Genomic DNA, 20783 nt, shown 5'->3' with positions numbered 1-20783 from the left:
GTAGGAAAAAAATTAGAGAGAGAGAGACAGAGACCGGCAGAGAAAGACTGAGATGTACTGTATACAGGCTGCTATAGACAGTCAAAGAAGAGAGGGGATCCAAACCAGTGTGTGTGTGTGTACACAGTTGGCAGGTCTGAGGTGTTTGCATGAGGGACAGGCTTCATTTACATTGTAGCTGTGGAATAAAAAAAGCAGCTTTGGCTTGTCAGTTTTCTGACTAGCGTCATGAACTGGGAGATGCCCATGGCTGCTCGTTCTACATCAACGCAGTTCAATACCTGCCAGCCTTACCCTTCTCCTATAGTGAGAGACAGAGCACACGCACACACACACACACACACAGGGTCCCACTGGTGTGTTTGTGTTTCCGTTTGTGAGCATTTGTTCCGAATCAGGCACCTGGCATCTTCTGGGAGAGCAGGCTTCACCAATGAGGCCCCCTGGACTGTCATATGTCTGGATGCAGACCAATACCCATCACGGCAAAGTGATCAAAAGCCAAGGGAAAAAGTACGAACCTTGAACCTCACAGTTCAATATGCGCTCCTGTTGCTTATTACACACACGCGGCACGTAACCATGTGAACGTCCCTCCGCTGATTAAATATTGTAGAAAGCAATTTTTTTCCCCCCCTTGTTTTCAGTTACAATTGAAATTCACCGCAGGTTAAATTGGACCCTCTCTCCCAAACGCTGCACTGTAACACCCCCGTCGTAGGTGTAATCAAAGTAATTACAACAAAACACAGGTGTCCGACGCCGCACGCAGCCGAACAAAGCACATGCCGGTGACAGTGGATGGAGTAAACATCACTTTAACAAAAAAAATAAATAAATCTACCGCCATTACGGCTACTTTTTCGAAAGACAAGTCGGCGCACAAACAGAATGGCATTTTTTTGTCATCTGGTGCTTAACGCGGACATTTCATGCTCCGTCTGTTCACGTTGCTTTGCTTCCACTTTCCACTTTTCAATTATGATCATCTAAATCTGGTGGACTGAATTATAGACGAAAACATGACTCTCTACGACAGACAAGCGAGGGACGAGGGCTAGTACAGCAAAGCTGTCTCAGACGACGCCCCCTCGCTTGTGCGCTTATAAGGAACATATTTTGTACAATTCATTAAAAAACACTTCACATATGTTTAGCTTTCATTTGTGTCAGATTAAAGCACAGCAGTGAAGAGGGGCACAAAAATCACATTAAAAAGGTCCCCCATCTGCATCTTCAAAATCTCATCTCAGTGAGAAATAAATAAAATAAAAGGAACAAGAGACAGTGGGGGGTGGGGGGTGTCAAAGAGAGAGAGAGGGAGAGAGAGAGGGGGAGAGAAGGTGCAATTACCAAGAGCGTAGTCTGAGGGATCAACTTCACTTCAAAGAGGCCGGGCCCCACGTCCCATGCTCCACACAGCCTCAAGTCCCAGTGTTGTGAGAGTAGGTAAACATGAGCAGATCACAAGACTGTTAATAGCAGCCAGATCTGAAGAGGTCTCCACCTTGTGCCTCCTCTCCGTCTGCCTCTTAAGATTCACAGTCGAGCCATTGCCTGGAAGGTACAAGCTCACCCTTGCACACTCAGCGATTTGGCGTGCATGCGTGTGCTTGTGCACGCGAGCTCGCGAGAGGTTGGAAAAGGTGACGCAACCTGTATTAGTTTGTTTTAAAAAGCAGCCAGTGCTATCTATCTGTGCACACTGCTGCTAAATTATTACAGTGTTCACTTTGAGACTAACTGCCAAGAATTATCTTGTTCCAGTGTGCAGCCGACTCACTTCATTCATTCATCTTTTCTTTTTTTTTTGACAGCAACAAAAATACTACGGTGTCGCAGCCCTCCCTGCCTCCCTACCTCTCTCTATCCCCAAACGGCGGTGTCTACTGTATGTGAAGTGCATTTAACACCCACTAATCTGTCATCACTGGATAAATACGATAAGGACAGCAGTGATTCCCCAGGAGTTATCACAGGCCTGACGGCTAAACAGGATTAAACGGCTGGCATTATGCAATGCAAAGAGTGAAGTTGTATATATACAGTATATATATATGTATATATATATATATATATATATACACACACATGTATATATATACATACATATATATATATACATATATATATACATATATAAATATATTTTTTTTTAAGGATGACCCAATGTGAGAAAACTAAAGTGGAACAATAAACTACAGGGCATTTTTAGTCACATGACCCCCGTTCACCCCAATGAAGTGTCACTGACCAAGACATTGGGTCCCTGTACCAACACAGGGTGAGGTGCCATCTCTGCTCCCCAGAGGGGACAAAGCAAAAACAGTCTTTTCCTTGAGGGATCAATAAAGAATCACAATAACGTGCATGCTGAATATCAGACCAGCACGTCCTCTCCATTTCTAATACCATTGCTGTGGCTGTTGAACAGCACTGCTCTTTCACACCCATTATTTAAAAAGGAAATCAGTTGGAAAGGCTGACCTCTTTTGGCTTGCGTGGGCAACTGCAGTGGAGAGGATCTTGGCGAAGCGGCAGGGGGAGAGGCATGGCATGCACGGTCTTAATGCACCGGGGTACGAGGCAGCTCACAACCGGCGCCCTAGAAGAACAGAGGAGAAAAAGAAATACATACTTGAAGAGACACGGGGGCTTGGGGGGGGGGTGCGAAACTCCCAAGTCACGGACCCGAGATGAAAAGACGCCTCCAGGCAAACCTCACAGCTGAAGCGGAATCACCCTGAGTGCCTTTAGTGTGCCTTTCTCCTTAGATGTCATTTGTTAAGAGAGTAAACCCCTCCACGGTTGTGTGAAACTTAATTCCCTAGTCTGTCCTTGAGCAGTAAACTCTCACCCTCTCCCCAGCAGCTGAGAGTGACCCCTCTGTCTCTCTGTCTACACACACACAAACACAATCCTCCTCCTCTCTGACTGCTACCAGGCCAGATGTTACTTTTTTTGTCCGTGATTTATCGTGCAGTTTAGATAAGGGTAAACAAATAGTCATCACAGTTATAACTGCAAACACTGCTTTTCTGTCAGGCTTATCGCAGGTCACAGCATACAAAGTTAGCCAACAGTAGGAGGGGAGAGTGGAGTCGGGAGAGCGGGGGCGGGGGGGGGATGACTAAATTGCAGCTTTTTCACCGCGTCGCCTCGACATAAACACATTAAATGTCCTTCTGCATGCACACGCACACATTACCCTGAGCCCTGACCTGTAGGAATGTGTGTTCTCTGTGGAGGACGATTAGCTGGCCGGCCTCTTACCTCCTCCAACACAGAAACCTCATTGTGATAAAGCCCAGTCAATGTTTGCTGACACACGTTATCTCCCGTCCCTTCTCTCCCTGGGCCTCCGGGTTGGATCGAGCTGCCACGGCTCTTTACAACGATTTAGGGAGCCATTTGTTTTTTGTTTTTTTTTCAAGGAGCTGTTTGCACAATGGCTACCTACCACACGAGGGACGCGAGAGGACAGCGGGGCAGAAGAGGGAGTCATTTGAAATATAAATCACAACAGTGGCGGCGGTTTATCGACAGCGCTCGCGCCGCTTCGCTTTTCGACTTTCCGGTCTCTTTGCGTTCGGTATTGTGGGAGAGGGCGATAAGAAGAAAACAAGACGAGGTTTGTCAGCCGCTGCCAGTGTATGTAACCGCGAGAAAGGAGGGAGAAGGAACACTTATCTTGTGCATGTATGTGTGCTTGTGTGCATGTTGAGAAGGCGAGGTGATAAAAGAGAATATTCCTCAAGGAGGATCAATAGTTGTTATTCAGACCTGCATGGGTCTCTCCATAGGAAGCACCGACAGTGTCCTAAGAGTCTGCCCGGCTGTATTGATCTTAATTTATTTTTAACTTAGTGATGGATATGGGACGTGTCATGAGAGAGAGGCATTGGTCAAATAATTACCAACATCTATTCATTAATTGGAAGGCAAAAGAGAGAGAGAACGCTCAATATTCATTAAGGCCCTGCAAAGACTTTGCAAATGTGGTGTCTGACACGAGGATGTCAGGAGAAATATGTCGATCATCTAATCACGCAATGCAAAATTTGTCTCACGAATATCCATCCAACCTGTGACTATTCTTTGCTCTGTTTCTTTGCACTGAACATACTGTGATCATATTCTTATTGTCTTTTATTTTGTTGCTGCTGAAGATTAAAAAGATGCAATAAAATGTTAATGCGCAATATACACAGAATAAGATCAACTGTTTCACGATGTAACGTCCACTGTAAAGATCTTTCAGCATTACACAAAACTCTCTTACAATGCAGCAGAATTTTAAAAGTGTCTTATTTTTGAGGAGAAGCATTTTCAAATATTGACACACATGCTTTACGACGTTAAACTGTCACAAGAGACGACTATGAACTGCATCCTTAAAAAAACCCAGTTCATTCACGTTCAATCCAAAGCATTGAGCTGCAATTAAAAACCAAACACTGAGTGAGAGAGAGGTAAATCTAATCGACCGAGGAAGATCGTCGCACGACAATGTTCTTCAGTGTCTTACAAACCGGGGGAAGTTTCACGGCCTCCACGAGAACACGGAGCAGACCATTCAGCAGATGGAAGGCAGCGGCTGTTGTTGCAATAACAGCATCAGCAGTCTTGTCGTACATATGCTGCATAAATATATTATCAGAACCCTTGTAACCTGCAATAAATTGCTTGATTGGCTCAGTGAGTGCAAGTTCCACGGGTGTGCATCAAGTCAGAACTGACCAAAGAGGCCGACGGGTTCCCGCAGACAGACAGGTACCCGTGGTTATTGCATACAATCACAACACTAATTATCCTGCACGCCAGCGAGTTGAGCAGTCAAACAGCTGATGAAAGGCTGAATAAACACACTGAGCAGAATATGCTGGGTGTAGTATGAGTGCGAGTGTGCGTTTTGAGGGTGTTTGTGGGGATGAGGGAGCAGCTGAGGCTGGTCTCATTGCTCAAAATGATACTGAGCAACAGGGAAGTTTTTCTGTCGGTGAGTGAAAAGACGGAGCGCATCTGTGTAAAAACAGGGGCCCTGAAACTCAGACGACCTGGGGGCCGATCATCTTCTCGTCTGGTCAGGTTGGGGCCAGTCAAGTGAAGTCCAAAAGTTTGGGTAAAATCAACGGTTCAGTTGTGTTGGGGCCAGTTGAGCTGAGATGACGTTGCAATAAAAGTATGCCCCATGATTATTGTACAACAATTTCAAAATAAAAGCATTTGTTTTGATGGACAAATACAAAAACAAAATGTATCTAAAGTAAACATAAGAAAAAACAGACGAAATAGAATCAAAAGTTAAATCAATAACAACTGTACTTGAAACACTAGACAAGCTTATTATCAGAAAAGGCCACACAAGGGTCTTTCTGCATGGAGTTGGCATGTTCTCCCCATGTGTTCATGGGTTTTATCCAGGTTCTCTGGTTTCCTCCAACAGTGCAAAAAACATGCAATATGGGGATTAGGTAAGACTGGACACTCTAAATTGACCGTAGTTGTGAGAGTGAACGGTTGTTTCTCTCTATGCGGCCCTGCAATGGACTGGCGAACTGTCTATGGTGTACCCCGCCTATCGCCCTATGTCAGCTGAGATTGGCACAGCACCCCCGTGACCCCTCCTGGATGGATAATTCAAAAAAATATTGCTTGCTGTTCATGCCAATTGCTTACAAAACATTCCACACGCTGTGTTTACGGGCCATTTCCAGTTACAACTTAATAGTAAGTGGTGGGCCGCTTGAGATCAACCGGGGGGGGCCACAAGTTTGGTGCAAAACAAATAAACAACTAATAAGTAAAGAAATGAAGAAAACGAAAGCAGATCAGTGACATCCACGCGAGGTCTTATCTTGTTCTGTGTTGCATCATAAGCAAGTGTTCCAGCCTCCCCTTGTCACCCCCGAGCTAGGCCAAGGTCGTGGTTAAGTTATGATTACAGTATGATGCGCTCAGTGAAGACACGCAATAAAGAGGTCTCCGCTGAACCATAAAGCTGTCAAAATACATCACAAAAGTGTCAGCTGCACCATGCACAACAACACAAAAAAAAAAAGACTCACTCTCTCCGTCTCTCTCCCACTTTCCTCCCTAAGCAATCACTACTTGCTCAACTTCATACGGGCTGAATATTGCATTAAATGAATATGTCTTGGAGGACAGAAAAACTACATTGATTTTAAAATCCCTTGGTTCTGCTATAGTGCCATGAACAGTAATGATCAATTATTTTGCCTCTGACTGGTGTTTCTTGAAGTCTCTCTCCGCTCACAGCAATGCGGCGTGTAGTCTATACTCACTATACTAAGCCACCAAAGAGAATCCATTGATTTAATCCTTAGTTGCTCCTCTGAAGCTCTTTTTTTTAATATATATTTGCATTAATGCTGCAATCATCAACCGAACTCGAGTCAGGTCCTTTCTCTCGTCTGAGAATAACAGCTGATGTTCAGTGTAAGCACAGGCCGGGAAAATAAGAAAGAAAATATGATGTAATAAGGTTTTACTTGCTGCTATTTATTGAGTGTTACTTCAAAATGTCTCCATTCCTGCGCTGATTATGAACACAGCTCCGAGCAAACGTGCCATTAGCCTTCACTGGCACCTGCCGTGGTCTCATTTCAAGGAGATTAAGAGAAGTATCATATTTATTTTTTTGCTGGATAAACATCAGTGAGAAGAATGAGATTTTCTTCTTTCTGTACCACGTCCCTACAGAGACCAAATTTTGACACATTTCCACACTCAGTGTGAAGGCACCATTCGAAGATGACAGTAAATCGCACTTCACCACAGGGGGCGATGAGGCAAACTGCACCGTGGTCCACATTTTTAATTTTAAGCGCGGCTACGACCCCGCGCCTCCTGCCCCACCTTCGCACCTCAATCCACTAGCCCGATGGAGGGAGGCCGTCTAAATGCACCATCAGCACTGAGGTTTGGCTGAGCTGCCGCAAGCGTATTATGTTTCAAATTCTCTCCAGCTGGAGTGAGGAGAGGTTTGCCCATCTCCTTTTTTTAAAACCCAATCCCAAATCAAACAAAAAAGACAGAAAACACCTTCTTTTTTTTGTATCCTTCCTTTTTTCCCCCCAATCTCCACAATTCAATGTTTAAACAATCAGGTGACAGAGAAGTAGCGTCTGAAATTCAGTGCGGCATTGGGAAAGGCCCTTCTTAGAGCAGTCTAGAGAGAGATGGAAAGAAAAACAGAGAAAGAGAGTGCGAAAGGGAGGGGGCCGAAAGGAAAGAAAGAGAGGAAAAAGGGAAAAAGCTGCCGGGGCAGGTGCAAGCCATCCACATACAAGGTGGCGATTAGGGGGGGAAAGTGGCCCTGTGTGAGGCAAGAGGAACATCTGTGCCTATTACCGCAGCACACAAAAGACTGGGAGGGGGAGGCTGTAGAGGAGGGGGGGAGACCATGGTCTCAAACATGAGCAGGGCCTCACCAGACACCACAGGCTGAATTGCAAGGCCCAATTTGAGGCTTTTAGCAGTACTCCTCATTAGCATTTGAAAAAGCGAGGCAGGAGTTCACTTACTGAGTAACTCGTGGGTTAGAGCGAGAGAGTGACTTAAGAGCTTGGAGGAGCTGGAAGCCCCCTCACTCAGCCCCCATGCCTGAAGCACCTTTCAGGCGAGAGAGGCCTGTTCACTGTTCACATGTTGTGCAGTCACATCTACATTACTGCTGAAAGGAAACACAAGACACTTGCTTCAGAGAAACGCCAACATTTTCTGATTCAACACGCCTTTTAATTCTTTCAAAAAGTAACATTCGCCAAGAAAATGTCGTTTCATTGGTAGAGGTTTTTGTGTGTTCAAAGAACAACTGGATACTTCCCTCATCTTGCTCTGTAGGGAGGAAAATGTGAAGCCCCGTGATGCACGCATGCATCCATATGCATCACCGCGCGCCGTGTCTCCGCGTTGGCAAGCGAACGTTCGATTTGACTCAACATTTTTATGAATAACTGCGCTTCAGACTGTGTCGACCTGGTTCAAAAACACAGCTAATGGATGGCAAAAGCATGAAAAAATAAAACACTCATTCTGGTGAACAGTGCATCAAACTTGTATACTGCCATTGCACTCTTTTTCAGAACTGAGAACACTTGGGGGAGAGAGATGTATTACTTATTTAAATGCCACAAGGCATATATCTGTTTGTTTAAATATTCCAATTTATTCCAAGATGGTAAGTGCCCTGCTGGAGTGAATTATGGATGGTAAATCAAGATGCTGAGTTATTAGGTATGACACCATACGGTTCTGTCTTCGTCAATGTGTCTCTGAGATTGCCATTATTTAACGGGGGATGTGTTAAACTGGCAAACAGATGAGCCATCCAGATTTAAGGAACAGAACTTTACACCTAATCAGGCAACATGAAAAGGAAAACAAGCATTAAGCTGAAAACCCAGTGGAGCCAATGTCTGTTGTTGACTTTGTTAAAAATCTGTTTTAACAGACTGATTTCCATGCAAAGCAAAAAAATAAAGAAAGAAACGGCATTATAATAGTATTCACTGTTACCCATAATGCATGTTATTTTAGTTGCCATGAGGAAGGTCATATCAGAATTTCTGAGAATACATGAGACACACAGATGGACTTCAGGCTTGCACACCAAGAGGATTCCTTTGAAAAATTACATTCTTTTTTGCCACAAGGCCGGTGGCCAATAAATGTCTCTGCGGGACTCATCTGTGCGAACAAACATGGTCTTTCTTACAGCCAAGAGCTGGGCAGTCTCTACCAAAAACAGGGGAAAAAAAATATTCAATATTTTTAACCGTCAACATTTTTAACTGTTTGACTAAATGAATCGAGCCTAAGGTTTCAATTCAAGCAGCTTAACATTCATTACTGTACTGTAACACTTTGTTTAATTCTCAGACAAATATTGACAGAAACACCCAGTCATTGGAGAAATAATCAGTTCGATTCAAGTATTTTTTGTGTTATAACCACCACTTAAAAACTGGCATCTGATTAATCTTCAAATTTCCAGTCACTTTGGCTTTAAAAGTAATGGATGTGTGTGTATATATATATATATATATGTATATATATATATATCTCCATGAAGTGTATTTTATGGAAATGATTGTAGTTTGTTTTGGGGGGGGGTTTCGATAAGAAACAGTGGAGTTGTGTAAACGTACTGGCCTTTAAATGGTTAAAATTTCTAAAATATTATCCATATTTGATATGTTTATTTCAGGCTGAAGTATCTTTAAAAGATTGACTCATTTAAAGTAGAAAAAAAATATTAATATATAATATTTTTACAGCAGTTTTTGGGAAGGTGACATTTTCTGCCACTAGAAACAAATTTGTAAGTTTTTCTTAAGGAATGCTAAAGGGTTAAAGTCACATACAGTAAAACATGGAACCAGAGGTGCTAAAAATAAGTGTATATACCTGAATGTAACGGTGATGCAAGCACAACGCTGAAATGTGCCATTACGGCGTATCGTTGTAAAAGGTTACAATACAGAATACTGCATGGTTACCCCGAGTTGTATAATCTTAAAGAGAGCTGACCCTTTTTCTCTTACATAACTAAATTCTCTTGATCTTGAGCCAAATGTGTAAAGACGCAACAATAAATTATGCATGTCGGAGAGGTAATTTGGTCCTATCTGATGAAACTCCGCATTAGCGAACATTAAAGCAGGTAGGTTCAAAGACGGGTCTTCACGCAACTATGACCACGCACGCTCCAACAGAGAGATCAACTCGGAGGCGGATCCTTCACTTGACATTACATTGTGTTTTTGGAATTATGATTACACTGTTTGTGTTATTACGGCATGAGGTGACAATGGTGAGAGATGAAAGCAGATTTTCAAACTGAATATTGAACGCCCCTCCGTCTCATTATATGAGTAATGGCTTTCAAAGGATTTCAGCATTTCAGGGCACATGAATGTTTGATACGCCGCTGAAATCATGCATATGGGCCACATTTCACTTAAGAAGCATGCTCTCCAAATGTCATCATAATTGTCAAGTGGACCCGGTCTAAATTGGCGCAACAAATCCCCCCCAAGCTCATACTGTAGTCCAATATATGGAATATGTTGTCAGCACATATTCATATTTACTGAAAATAGAGTAAAATGGAGGGCATTTAGGTCAAGCGCTGTAAGAAATGCCACCATTCATAACACACATGGTATTTACTGTATGTGCATGCACTCGTGTCTACACTCATAGAAGGACAATAGTTATTTACATCCTTGCAAACGGTGATCAATTTACTGTAGGATGAGTGCAAACCTCTCCATTGGTGCAGCAAAGCAGACACTGGCTTAATTTTTCCTTAGCTTGTGATGTAAATGCTCCGCGGTGCAAATTTAATGTGATGTCATTGTACTATTGACATCCAGGGATGGAGCCGAGGCCAATATGTTTAATATCTAGTAAAGAGAATTCTATTGACTTTCTTCCCCCATCTACTCTTCCAACCCAGAATCTGTGACCTAATATGCCTTTCTAATGTTTTCAACAAGGACCCACTCTATTGCTTGTGTGTCTGTGTGTGCGCCATATGTGTGTATATTAAGCTTCATTCGGGACTTATATCGATACGAGCCAAGCTTAATCCTTTCACTCTGATGGCTTCAATGACAGCAGCACACCATCTGATAAGAGGTCATTGAACTGCGGCAGCCACCTCTTCATTGAGAATAAATGGGGTGCACCAAGAGTGCACCTTACTATGTGCCACATTGCTCTGGTCATAATGAAAATGTAATGCATTTCGGGCTCCACCTGCCACCACTACAACACTAGACAGAAGTGATACAGTTGATATTACTCGTATGACCTGCCCAATTTGTCGAGAGAAATGATGCACGTACAGAAGAGGAATTTCAATATTCGGTATGGATGAACTTACTCTCCAGGTGTCCTTTAAAAAAAAAAAAAAAATCAATTCAGCCCCTTTGTGAGTTTCACGGCTCAGCGTTTTGCCGGCACATGTCTCCTGCACGTTGTTTTCTTGTGTGTAAGTGTATGAGTTTTCAGCCTGAAATTGAAAGCCTAAGATGCATCTTTTAAATATTCCAAATGTCCATCAACCTTGCAGGGAAAATGAGGCACACATCTATCAAAGCCCGTGTCAGACTAATGCTCCTTCCTGTATTTTGGGCACAGCATGACCATATGGAGCTGCATTTCTTTCCTTTTGCTTGGCTAACCAGTCAAGTTGAAAGGGGCAATATGTGCAGAGACAGAAGTCCTTATGAGAAACACCGAAGATGCACACAGGTGTTGCCTCTTTTTTTTTTCTCCCCCTCCGTCTATCTCCAGTCTCTCTGAGGGAAATGAAACCCGGAGACCACAGACAACCTTGATTGAGGCACAGCTGAAACATGCTAATGCCCTGATTTTATTTTCATTGGGCGAGCTCCCTGGCTGTGGCATATCATGTGATTTTTGCATGCATCGAATCGCTCCGTGTGAACTGTCACAACATGTGTTTCCGTCTGCTGACGCCTCGATGAGCACCTCTCTTTGAGCAATCATCTGGGGACTAACGCTAGATGTTTATTTTGGCAGAAACCCCATCACGCATTCATGCCCATTTCCTTTGGTCCGACTAGTGTCCCTGCATGTCATTGTAAACTAGACTGACAAATTGATTGTGCACATACGGAAGGAAGCCTAAGCTCCATGCACAAGCAGGAAGATTTGACAATCCCCAGAAGCTTTTAAGTGCTGCAGTAAACTAATTATAATCACATTTTCTAATGTCTTGCTCATTCACGTTGCTATTTCCTACCTCTCTCCCCAGTTCTCTATAGTAAGACCTGGCCCATTAAAACAAGCAGCGCTTTTAATAGCGGCATGTTAATGCAGCACAAAAAGAACATTCTCCTTTGCCATTTTCTTCATTTAAATTCAATTATCAGTGAGAACAGTTAGACAGCAAGGGAATAATAATAATAATGAGGGGTGTGCACAGGATGACGGTGTGCAATGGCCGCATGGTGACATCTTTTGTTCTGGTTTTTTTCGGATTGGCAAGATAATGGTGAGGGCTGCCGCGAGGGGGGCCTTGAAAAGTGGAGCTCACCACGCAGGTTATCTTTCATGCTGTACAGGATAATCACGGAGTGGTGAAAGCTGGAGAGCAGCAGAGACATATCTTCTCCGGAGATCAAGGTCAAAACAACTCAAAGGAAGGTGGAAATTCAGTTTCAAAAACACTCACAGCTGCTTGAAACATATTGATCTAGCTCCTCTTCCCTCTACCTCCAAAGTCATTTCTATGATAGACTCGGGGAGAAATACATTATTTTCTTGTCATGGGCACCACAATGGATCACTGTTAAGAATATACAGCACTTACACGGAGAGGATGGGGGAGGAATGTTAAGATCATGGAGAGCTATATTTGAAAAAGCAATTCACGGACTGCTTCCCATCAGTACCGTTCCGCAAGTTCAAATTGCCATCAATCACAAGTGCAAGACTACAAATTAAGAGCATCAAAGACTGGACATCTTGGAACACCAATAAGCTATCTGGACTCAAAAAACGACAATTTGTCATGTGCGGAATTGCTGCAATTAGGGTTTAGTGTATAGATAAATGTTACGTGTCCAGTCTGGACTCCGGCATGAAGGTTTATACACAGAATCACTCTGCAGAAACTTTACACGGATGGATCAATAAAAAACGCTGACCACTGAGACCTTCAAGGTATTGCAGAAAGCTCAGCCACTTATGCACTGAGCCAAGTGGCCTTTTTCAACAAAAGAATAGCAGTTCCCTCTTTTTTCTTCAGATTTATGCCCTTAGAAGTTGGCACATAATTCCCACCAAGGGCTGTTTGACTATTTGACTCATGTGCTTGATGTTAAACAAAATTGTTATCCTTAATTCACAAAGAGTGAGAGATCAAAGCATATGATAAGACTGGCTTTACTGAATAGATTATTTGTCGTTTGATTTCCATTCCTCCGAGCTGATAAAAACTCATTTTCAATGCTTAGCAGGCAGTGATGGACACCATGCTTCTGCATACAGCCTGGTATCAACAGTGTGGGATTTAACTGTTTTGTCTTCTTAAAACCATTTAATATTCCCGTAGTCTACTTATCTCCATCTGACTGACTGCTGGGTGTTGTTCAGACACTGTCACTCCAAAGTCCTCCACCGCTACTCCTTTGTTCTGAGCACAAATCCTTCTTTTATTATCTCGGCAGCAGTGGAAGGTCCTGACCCCACTTCCCTATTGCGGTTTCCTCCACGTTTGATGCCCACCTAAACCCCCGTTGGATTATTGTAAAACTCCACAAACTCGCTTTGATGTAATAACTACGTGCAACTTTGCAGGCGGTGCAGAATTTGATGAAGCAATGATCTGACAGATGTGAGAGCTTGTTTCAAACACTATCCATGTTTTGGATTTGATGTACTAGCATAATTTCTTCATACAGATTTCTTTTTTCTTCCGTGTATGGATTGGGCCACACAGTTGGTGTAGCGCTCTTGCCTTTGCAGCAAGACGACCCGGTGTAACAGGCCATAGTGTACCCCCAATCCAAAATAAACCCACCCAGTGACACTCGTTATTTCTATATCCTACATTTTGTTAGGCTGCTGATGAAAAAAGCTAGTTTCAAGAACAGGTTTTATTTTCGGGCTAAAATATAGATTATTCTAGGGTAAATACGTGTTCCTGTTCCCGTTTATAAATAGTGAGTGAATATAATGTGTAAATACAATCAAAATCTCTTTACACAAGAGGGGTATACTCTGGCGTAGAGAGGTATGCTCTGGCCTGGGCTAAACTATACCCAGATCTGGGCAGGGGTTCATTTGGTCTGTTTGCATGTTCTTCCTGTGTGTGTGTGGGTTTTCTCCGGGTTCTCCAGTTCCTCCCGCAGTCCAAAAACATGCAATATGAGGATTAGGTAAATTGGACACTCTGTATTGACCGTAGGTGTGAGAGGGAATGGTTGTTTGTCTCTATGTGGCCCTGCGATGGACTAGCGAACTGTCCAGGGTGAATATAGGGTCAGATATGACTGAACGCTGCAAATGCCATAATTTGTCCTTGATTGAAGAGCACCAAGTTGGAAGCAACTTACAAGTGGACAAAACAAATAAAGATTACAGCCTTGTATACCGCAATCTGTTTAAAGGTATCGATTTAATCATTCAGTCAATGTGTCAAAGTCAAATCCAAGAGTAGGTGGTGGCACCAGTGTATGTACAGTAGCTCTTACTATTGTCTGCCAGTTTAATTTATCGACTGAGGACTTAATTGATTTCCTGACACTACTCTCAATGTCACCTCATCTAAAATGTTCCGGAAGAACAACACCACGGCCGCGCATCAGTGGCTTATCCAGCTAATTAACCCATGTTAATGAGATGAGGATGAACCTAATCACCTCTTTATGAGATAATCCTTTGACAGAAACGTTAATATCAAGCAAAGCGCAACAAAATACCAGTCCTGATGACTCTGTCGTACAAGAAAGTTAATTTTTTGATATAATCTTATTAAAACAATGCATCTTAGCGTCGACACAGACTCAGTGAAGGCCAATATTATTCTCCTCAAGGTTGGGGCTTTTTTTCCCAATAGCATGGGGGGGGAGGGAGGAAAATAAATTGCTTATGGCCAAAACTCAGACTTCAAACGACACCGCTGACAACAAAGTCAATAAATGGGTCACATCAGACAGTCCTGGGAGCAGACAAGGCCAAGCTATTCTGAGATCAGAACCCCCCGAACCAAACGCAAAGGCATTCTAGGTGACTGGGTTTTTGTCTTGATGAAACTCATCTGTGTTGCGATATGACAGGGAGGTTCTACTGAGATTTAGACACATCAATCATTAATAGGGAAGTACGCAGCTTTGTTTGGCGTCACAGTGCCCTGCTGGAGATGGTGACACAAGCATGTGCTTGTCTTTCTCACAGGCTTCAAACACACACACAGATCAACATGCAGTTTTCTTCAGTAGAATAATTGTATGCCACCCCTGGCTGTCAAGCCGTGTCAGTGTCTCGTTAGTGCTGGTATTGGCTCTGTGGTAGCTGGTAGATACAGAAAAGGTCAGAGTGGCAGTGTCTGCACTGTCACACTGAGCACGAGCCGGACAGTCAGAGCAGGTTCTTCCCCCGTCTGTCTGGGCAAAGCCTGATCCGGGGGAAATCGCACAAACTCCTCGGAGAGAGGCAGCTCTGTTTGGCTAGAACTTGTCAGCTCTAAAACGAAAAAAATATAACAGGACTGTCATCTTTAATAGGGCAATTGTAGGGGTTCAAGTGAGGGTCAATGGGATTTCCAGCTTGTTTAATGTGCTGGTGTATGTTAGGAGTGAAAGTTAAATAAAGCCAGTGCTAGTCAAGCAACTCAATCTTTGACATAAAAAATATATATACTGTAATTCAAGTGTAACTTTAACTATAGTTTCACAAATATACAAAGAAAAAGCTGCTTTTAAGAAGATTTTAAAACATTTGCATGGCAATTAACCCTAACCCAAAGGCATATTTTTACATTCTACATCATATATTAGATTTAAAAATTCATTTAAAACCAGTATGTTCAGGAAATAAACTGAAATGTGCTTATTGTGCTATTTGAATGGATTCTTTATGTTTTTTACCCTTTGGAGTTTTGTAATTTGCTCGGTTGTCTTAACAGGAAAGTGAGCGGCTGTGTTGGACTATGACTATTTTATTTACTTGGTTTATTTTGTGTATATTATTGTCATTTTGTTTTATATACTATATAAATTGATTACTTGGGAGGAAGGGGCAGAGTAAATAAGATTCTTCTTCTGCTTTCTGCTCCTTTTCATTCAAAACATGGACATTTGTGTTTATATTAAATTTTGTTTTTGTGAATGAAAATAAATTTTATTGCATCAACGTGATTTTCTCTCTATTATTTGCATGAAGACAAAAAAATGTGGATGCAACCACAAAAGGATGTGACGGTGTATGAGAACATCATTCACCAAGTTCTATAAATGTTGCCTGTTAATGAAACTGCTAATTCACACACACACACAAACTTCATGATTCAGACTGTCATGCTCTCATAACGTTCTCTCTTTCTTCCACAGACCTGAGCTGCCTTAACTCCTGTTCATCTCTGTGAAACAGCAGCGATAACAGCGTTAAGATTGGGGGAGTGGATGAAGGCTGACAAGTTAAGAGACACAAACAGGAAACCTCGCTGATGCCGTGTCTGCCAGACCCCTCTGACTCATGTCCAAACCCTGATGGGACTGAGACAAAAAAACTAGAAGCAATTTATTTCACCCTGTTGCTCGCCTCTTATTTTTGGTGACTGGCGCCACTGTGCTTATCAACTGCAGAACTATTAGCCACATCAAATCAATGTGTTCATTGCTCTCTGTTGCCTCCAATGTTCTCTGTTTTTTTCCCATCCTGTCCCTCCCGCTCTCTTGCTCTCTCTCTCTCATTTACTTTCACTCTCTCCTGCCAGACAGGTCAGATATTAGAAACCTGTATTATCAGGTCTTCCCAGGATGCTGGTGGAAAAGTTGATTTGCAACGCCTGATTGAATCTACTTATCCTTCATCCCTTTTCCAACCCCCAGCCAGCTGCCCCAGCAGACAGGAGCCCAATGGCCTATCTACGGTGAGGTGCCAAGGAATAAAAATATCTACGTTCAGCAAGAGGGGGAGGGAAGGAGGCAGGGAAAGAGACAGAGAGGAGGAGAGGGACAGAGTGTCGGCCCACATGTCACAGCTTTGGACAGCTTGGGGTGGGAGGGGGGGGTTTACAGACGTACTTTCCACCTAAGCCCATCCCCTTTGCAAACCTTTATCTACCAACATTATACATCCATTTATCAGTCAGCAAACAAAACATGTCAAGGCTATTCTAAATCCCACCAGCTCACAACCACACACATCTGCAGGCAGAGCACACACCTTTTAGACAAAGTTAAATTAGTCAAATCCCTGAAAAGAAGCGAGCAGAGCAAAGGTCAGCGAGGGCATTCATTAAACAACTGTAACTTGCGATAATTGAAGCCTGCGCAACAATAAAGAGAAAAGAAATATTTATCCGTTGACTGGGCTGCCACGGCTGAGTGGCCGTCAGTAGCACAAAGGGAGCCATTATGGCCTTATCTTTGCAAATAGATGGGAAAGTAAGTCTCGGCGGAATGAAGGGACGACATAGGAGTCGGAGAGCAGCGAGAGAGGCAAGGGGAGGAAGTGGGTGAGGTGACTGATGAGGAGAATGTGGAGCTGTGGCTGCTGGAGAAAAGGGGGGAAGAATACACAAAGTGGCAGAAGAGGGGAAATAGGTCCAGAACTGGCGCCTTCATCAGGAGATTGGGCAGAGGAGGGGGTTGCTCAATTTGTGAATGCAATTACTGTAGACCTCCCAAGTCTGACTACTGAATCGAATCAACTCCGTGGTAGCAACTCAAGTGCCTAATTTCATTATGTGTGCCCTTCATTCACGAGACAAAACGGACAATTTGAGTAATGACGATTACAGGTGTCCCCCTGTGAAGTGTGTCGCCCAAAAAACTCCCTTTGTAAACGACGGTAAATAAAACAGTTGCGCCGAGGCGCCCGACTCGGTGCTCTGTGTTCTCCTGCAGCGACACAGCTCCAGATCTAAGCGGACAGCTGTCAGTGGAGACACAGAAGTCACTGGGCCAGAAATCTGTGGTGTGGACAGGGCTTTGTGAAGTTTTGTCCTTTCGACTTTAATCTCAGACACAGTTGCTCCCTTTAACAAAATTTCTCCTGTGCAGAGCTCTGTGAGTTATTGGCATGGGTGCACCTGCAATTAAAGCCCCCAAGACAAACTCCATTAACTCTGGCATGTCTTTTGGATTTCCTGCAGACGCTTTCTGACATCTGAGCCAAATGATGTTTGACTTTTGGGCCATGGAAACTTTTAATGGACTTAATTCCGCAATAAACCTAGCCAAGGGAGCCGAGTGAACTCTGACTTTGCTGTATTGATCCGCCCCAATTTGTTTACTGGCTGAGGTCACCACAATCCCTTCTCCAGCCTGTAAAGGGGTCAATAATGTCAATACAGTGAATTAGGTAATTCTGCTGTAAAACATCCCAGGATGGTCAATTTCCATTTTAGTAAACTTTATATGCGTGACACACAATTACATCCACATGTCAACGTGTCAACGTGTCACACTCCTCCAGCAGACGGAGAGATTGAATCCGGACCAGGTGGCAGGATGTATATCTAAAGGGGCGGATCTATGAGTAAACAAATCAAGTCCAATGATAAATCACTCCCCTATAGAAGATAGAGGATTAGTGGCATTTAACCCTTTATTACTTTGCCTCCGCACAGATAAGGGTCAATAGGACACTATGCATGTTCTTGCTGTGTGGAAACCGGATATTTGTGCCCTTTGTGTTAAAGTCAGCTCAGTCTATATAAATGGAAAGTATCAGTGAGTAGATGAAACTAGAGGTTAAGTTGTTTCAAATGACTTGATTTAATTCAATAATATTTTAATCCCAGTGTTTTTGTTTTGTATCTCTAACCCTAACCTTTTTGGTTAGGTTCAGATTGATATACAGAATGTGCTCTGCATTAATAAATACTATACACATTCATTCATTTATTTCTCTGCCAAAGATAATTCTCAGACAAAGTCATATCTCATAATATACAGCGACATCAGCAAGAGCTTTTACCAATTTTGAGACCTCCTTTAACTGCTATAAAGGTTAAATAAACAGAAAGCAGAACGAGCCAATATCGATACATATGTTGCTGTTTTGTGTAGACACGTTTTTCTTTTTTACATTGAAAGATATTGCTAATGCAGTATAATTATAGGTATTAAGCATAATTAACATTCATATTTTCTTTTCTTTTTAACCCAAATACATGTAACAACATGTCTCTTCAACCCCAATTTGGGTATCATGATTTTCTTTTCTTTCATTAATATAATAATAATAATAATAATAACGAAGGTACAGTGACAGAGATTTAACGACAGTCAAAAATAGATATCCCGACATTTGTTGCGATTTTCCAAGACACAGTTCTAGCACGACTTGGCTCGACTCTACTCCGTTTGGTATCAGACACACGTTACTATAGAACCTCCTCAATGTGGGTGTTGTAGTCATGGTACGGCTGCAAGAAACCTTGTTTTATATGCGGCACAAACACACGAGCAAAGCAGTTGTTTTCCGTGTAACTGAATCATTAGAATCAGTTAATTAAAAAGATTAGTTCAATACTTCCTGCATGACAGGAGCACAGACTCCGTCTGACACAGTCCCTGAACTGACTCCTCTGTTAAATATTGAAATTTTAGACATTTCCTTTGCTAAATGTTGGAGATTAGCGCACGTTTTCGGGATTTTTAAGTATTTTTAACTGATCTACAGTTCGGCATTGCTCGGTTTGATTCCTGTGTCGGACGTCATGCTCATGACTCTTCCAGTGAAGGGCACTCACTCACCAATCACATCACATGTCGCAGCCGTTAAAAAGACCACCCTAACTTTTTTGAGGCAGGTAATGTGGGTGTGTTTTTGAGGTTAAGTCTTCTCACCACATTTCAACGTTTTTTTTTGACATATGGAACTCTTCTTTCGTTGCTTCATGACGTTAATTTAGAAAATAGTTTGGACGCTATTGTAATGGATTGAATAAATACTTGTTACAAATTTTTTTAAGTTTTTGAGAGTGAGTTGGAACAGACCACCGGTTCGGCACTCACGGCTGTAGATGTGGAAAAGACGACACATCACATTTCAGTATCACCTCAGCTCGCAAATGGACAAAAAAAATGTGTTTAGTAAAGTTGAGTCGTGCTAGAACTGTATAGTGGAAAAAGCATCATTGGCCTCATAACATACTCCAGAGACCCACTATTGGGTTAACCAATCTTTCATTTGCCTCCTATATGCCCACTTTTTTTCAAACTCCGCATTTTGAGTTTGTAATACAGCTTTTATTCGAGTCTCAAGTATAAGCTCGGTAAAAACTTAACTTGGTTTAACGCTACATACATTATGTTGGCTGAGATAATGAAACATACAGCGCTGAAAACTGATATGTTGTATATAGTCCACCCACATATCATAACAGCACATTTATTTTTCTGTGGCTGAAAGTATTGTTTTCTACTGCCAGAGAGAGGAGGAGGGATGATTGAACCATCAATCCTGCACTCTGGGGTCATTTTCAAAACATAATTTGTGCTTAACAGCAATTTATAGAGTCCGTAATAAAGAGGAGCATCAATGGCAAATACCTGCACGCCGTACACACACTCTGGGGAGTGCGTAATGTAGGCACCAGAGGACTAACAAAGAGGTTAGTGTAATAAAAAATGAAAACACACCAACGAGAAATATGAATAGTGCTGCAGCTGAATTTACATAAAATGTGCCCTGTGTAATATACTACAAAAACACACCCTTTTTTGATATATAAAGACCACTTATCAGATATATCTTTCTATAAGGTGAGTGATTCATGGCACCTTTCCTGTGATGGAGTCAAGACGGCAAGTGTATTGCGTCTCTGCTATTTCTCCCTCTCTCTCGCTCTTTCTGCCCGTCTGCGAGATACTGTTGCTCCCAACACTGGGAGAATAAAAGTGCAAATAGTGGCACAATGGCGTGAAAGCACTGCCTGTTCAGACACAAAAGGTTGAGTCAGTGGCGAGTATTGGAAAAGTGAACAGTGGTCGCTAAAGCACTGCAGACAGACACACATCACAGCGAGCCTTCTGAGGCGGGAGTCC

At 42.6% G+C, this 20783-nt stretch overlaps 1 protein-coding gene across 1 annotated transcript in view; it reads right to left on the bottom strand.

Moving 5' to 3' along the window:
• Positions 1-2528: 2528 nt before the first annotated feature.
• The window catches only part of LOC122783102 (doublecortin domain-containing protein 2C), a 71484-nt gene continuing 53229 nt past the window's right edge, over positions 2529-20783 (bottom strand). The window contains exon 10 of the mRNA XM_044047749.1: positions 2529-2605. Within this exon, the coding sequence (XP_043903684.1) occupies positions 2567-2605 (39 nt within the window). The 3' untranslated portion in view covers positions 2529-2566. The remainder of the gene's footprint in view (positions 2606-20783) is intronic.

This window comes from Solea senegalensis, linkage group LG16 (assembly GCF_019176455.1).
Source record: "Solea senegalensis isolate Sse05_10M linkage group LG16, IFAPA_SoseM_1, whole genome shotgun sequence".
NCBI classification, from domain to species: Eukaryota; Metazoa; Chordata; class Actinopteri; order Pleuronectiformes; family Soleidae; genus Solea; species Solea senegalensis.
Note: the sequence above shows the minus strand (reverse complement) of the source record. Positions and strands in the feature narration are given on the sequence as shown.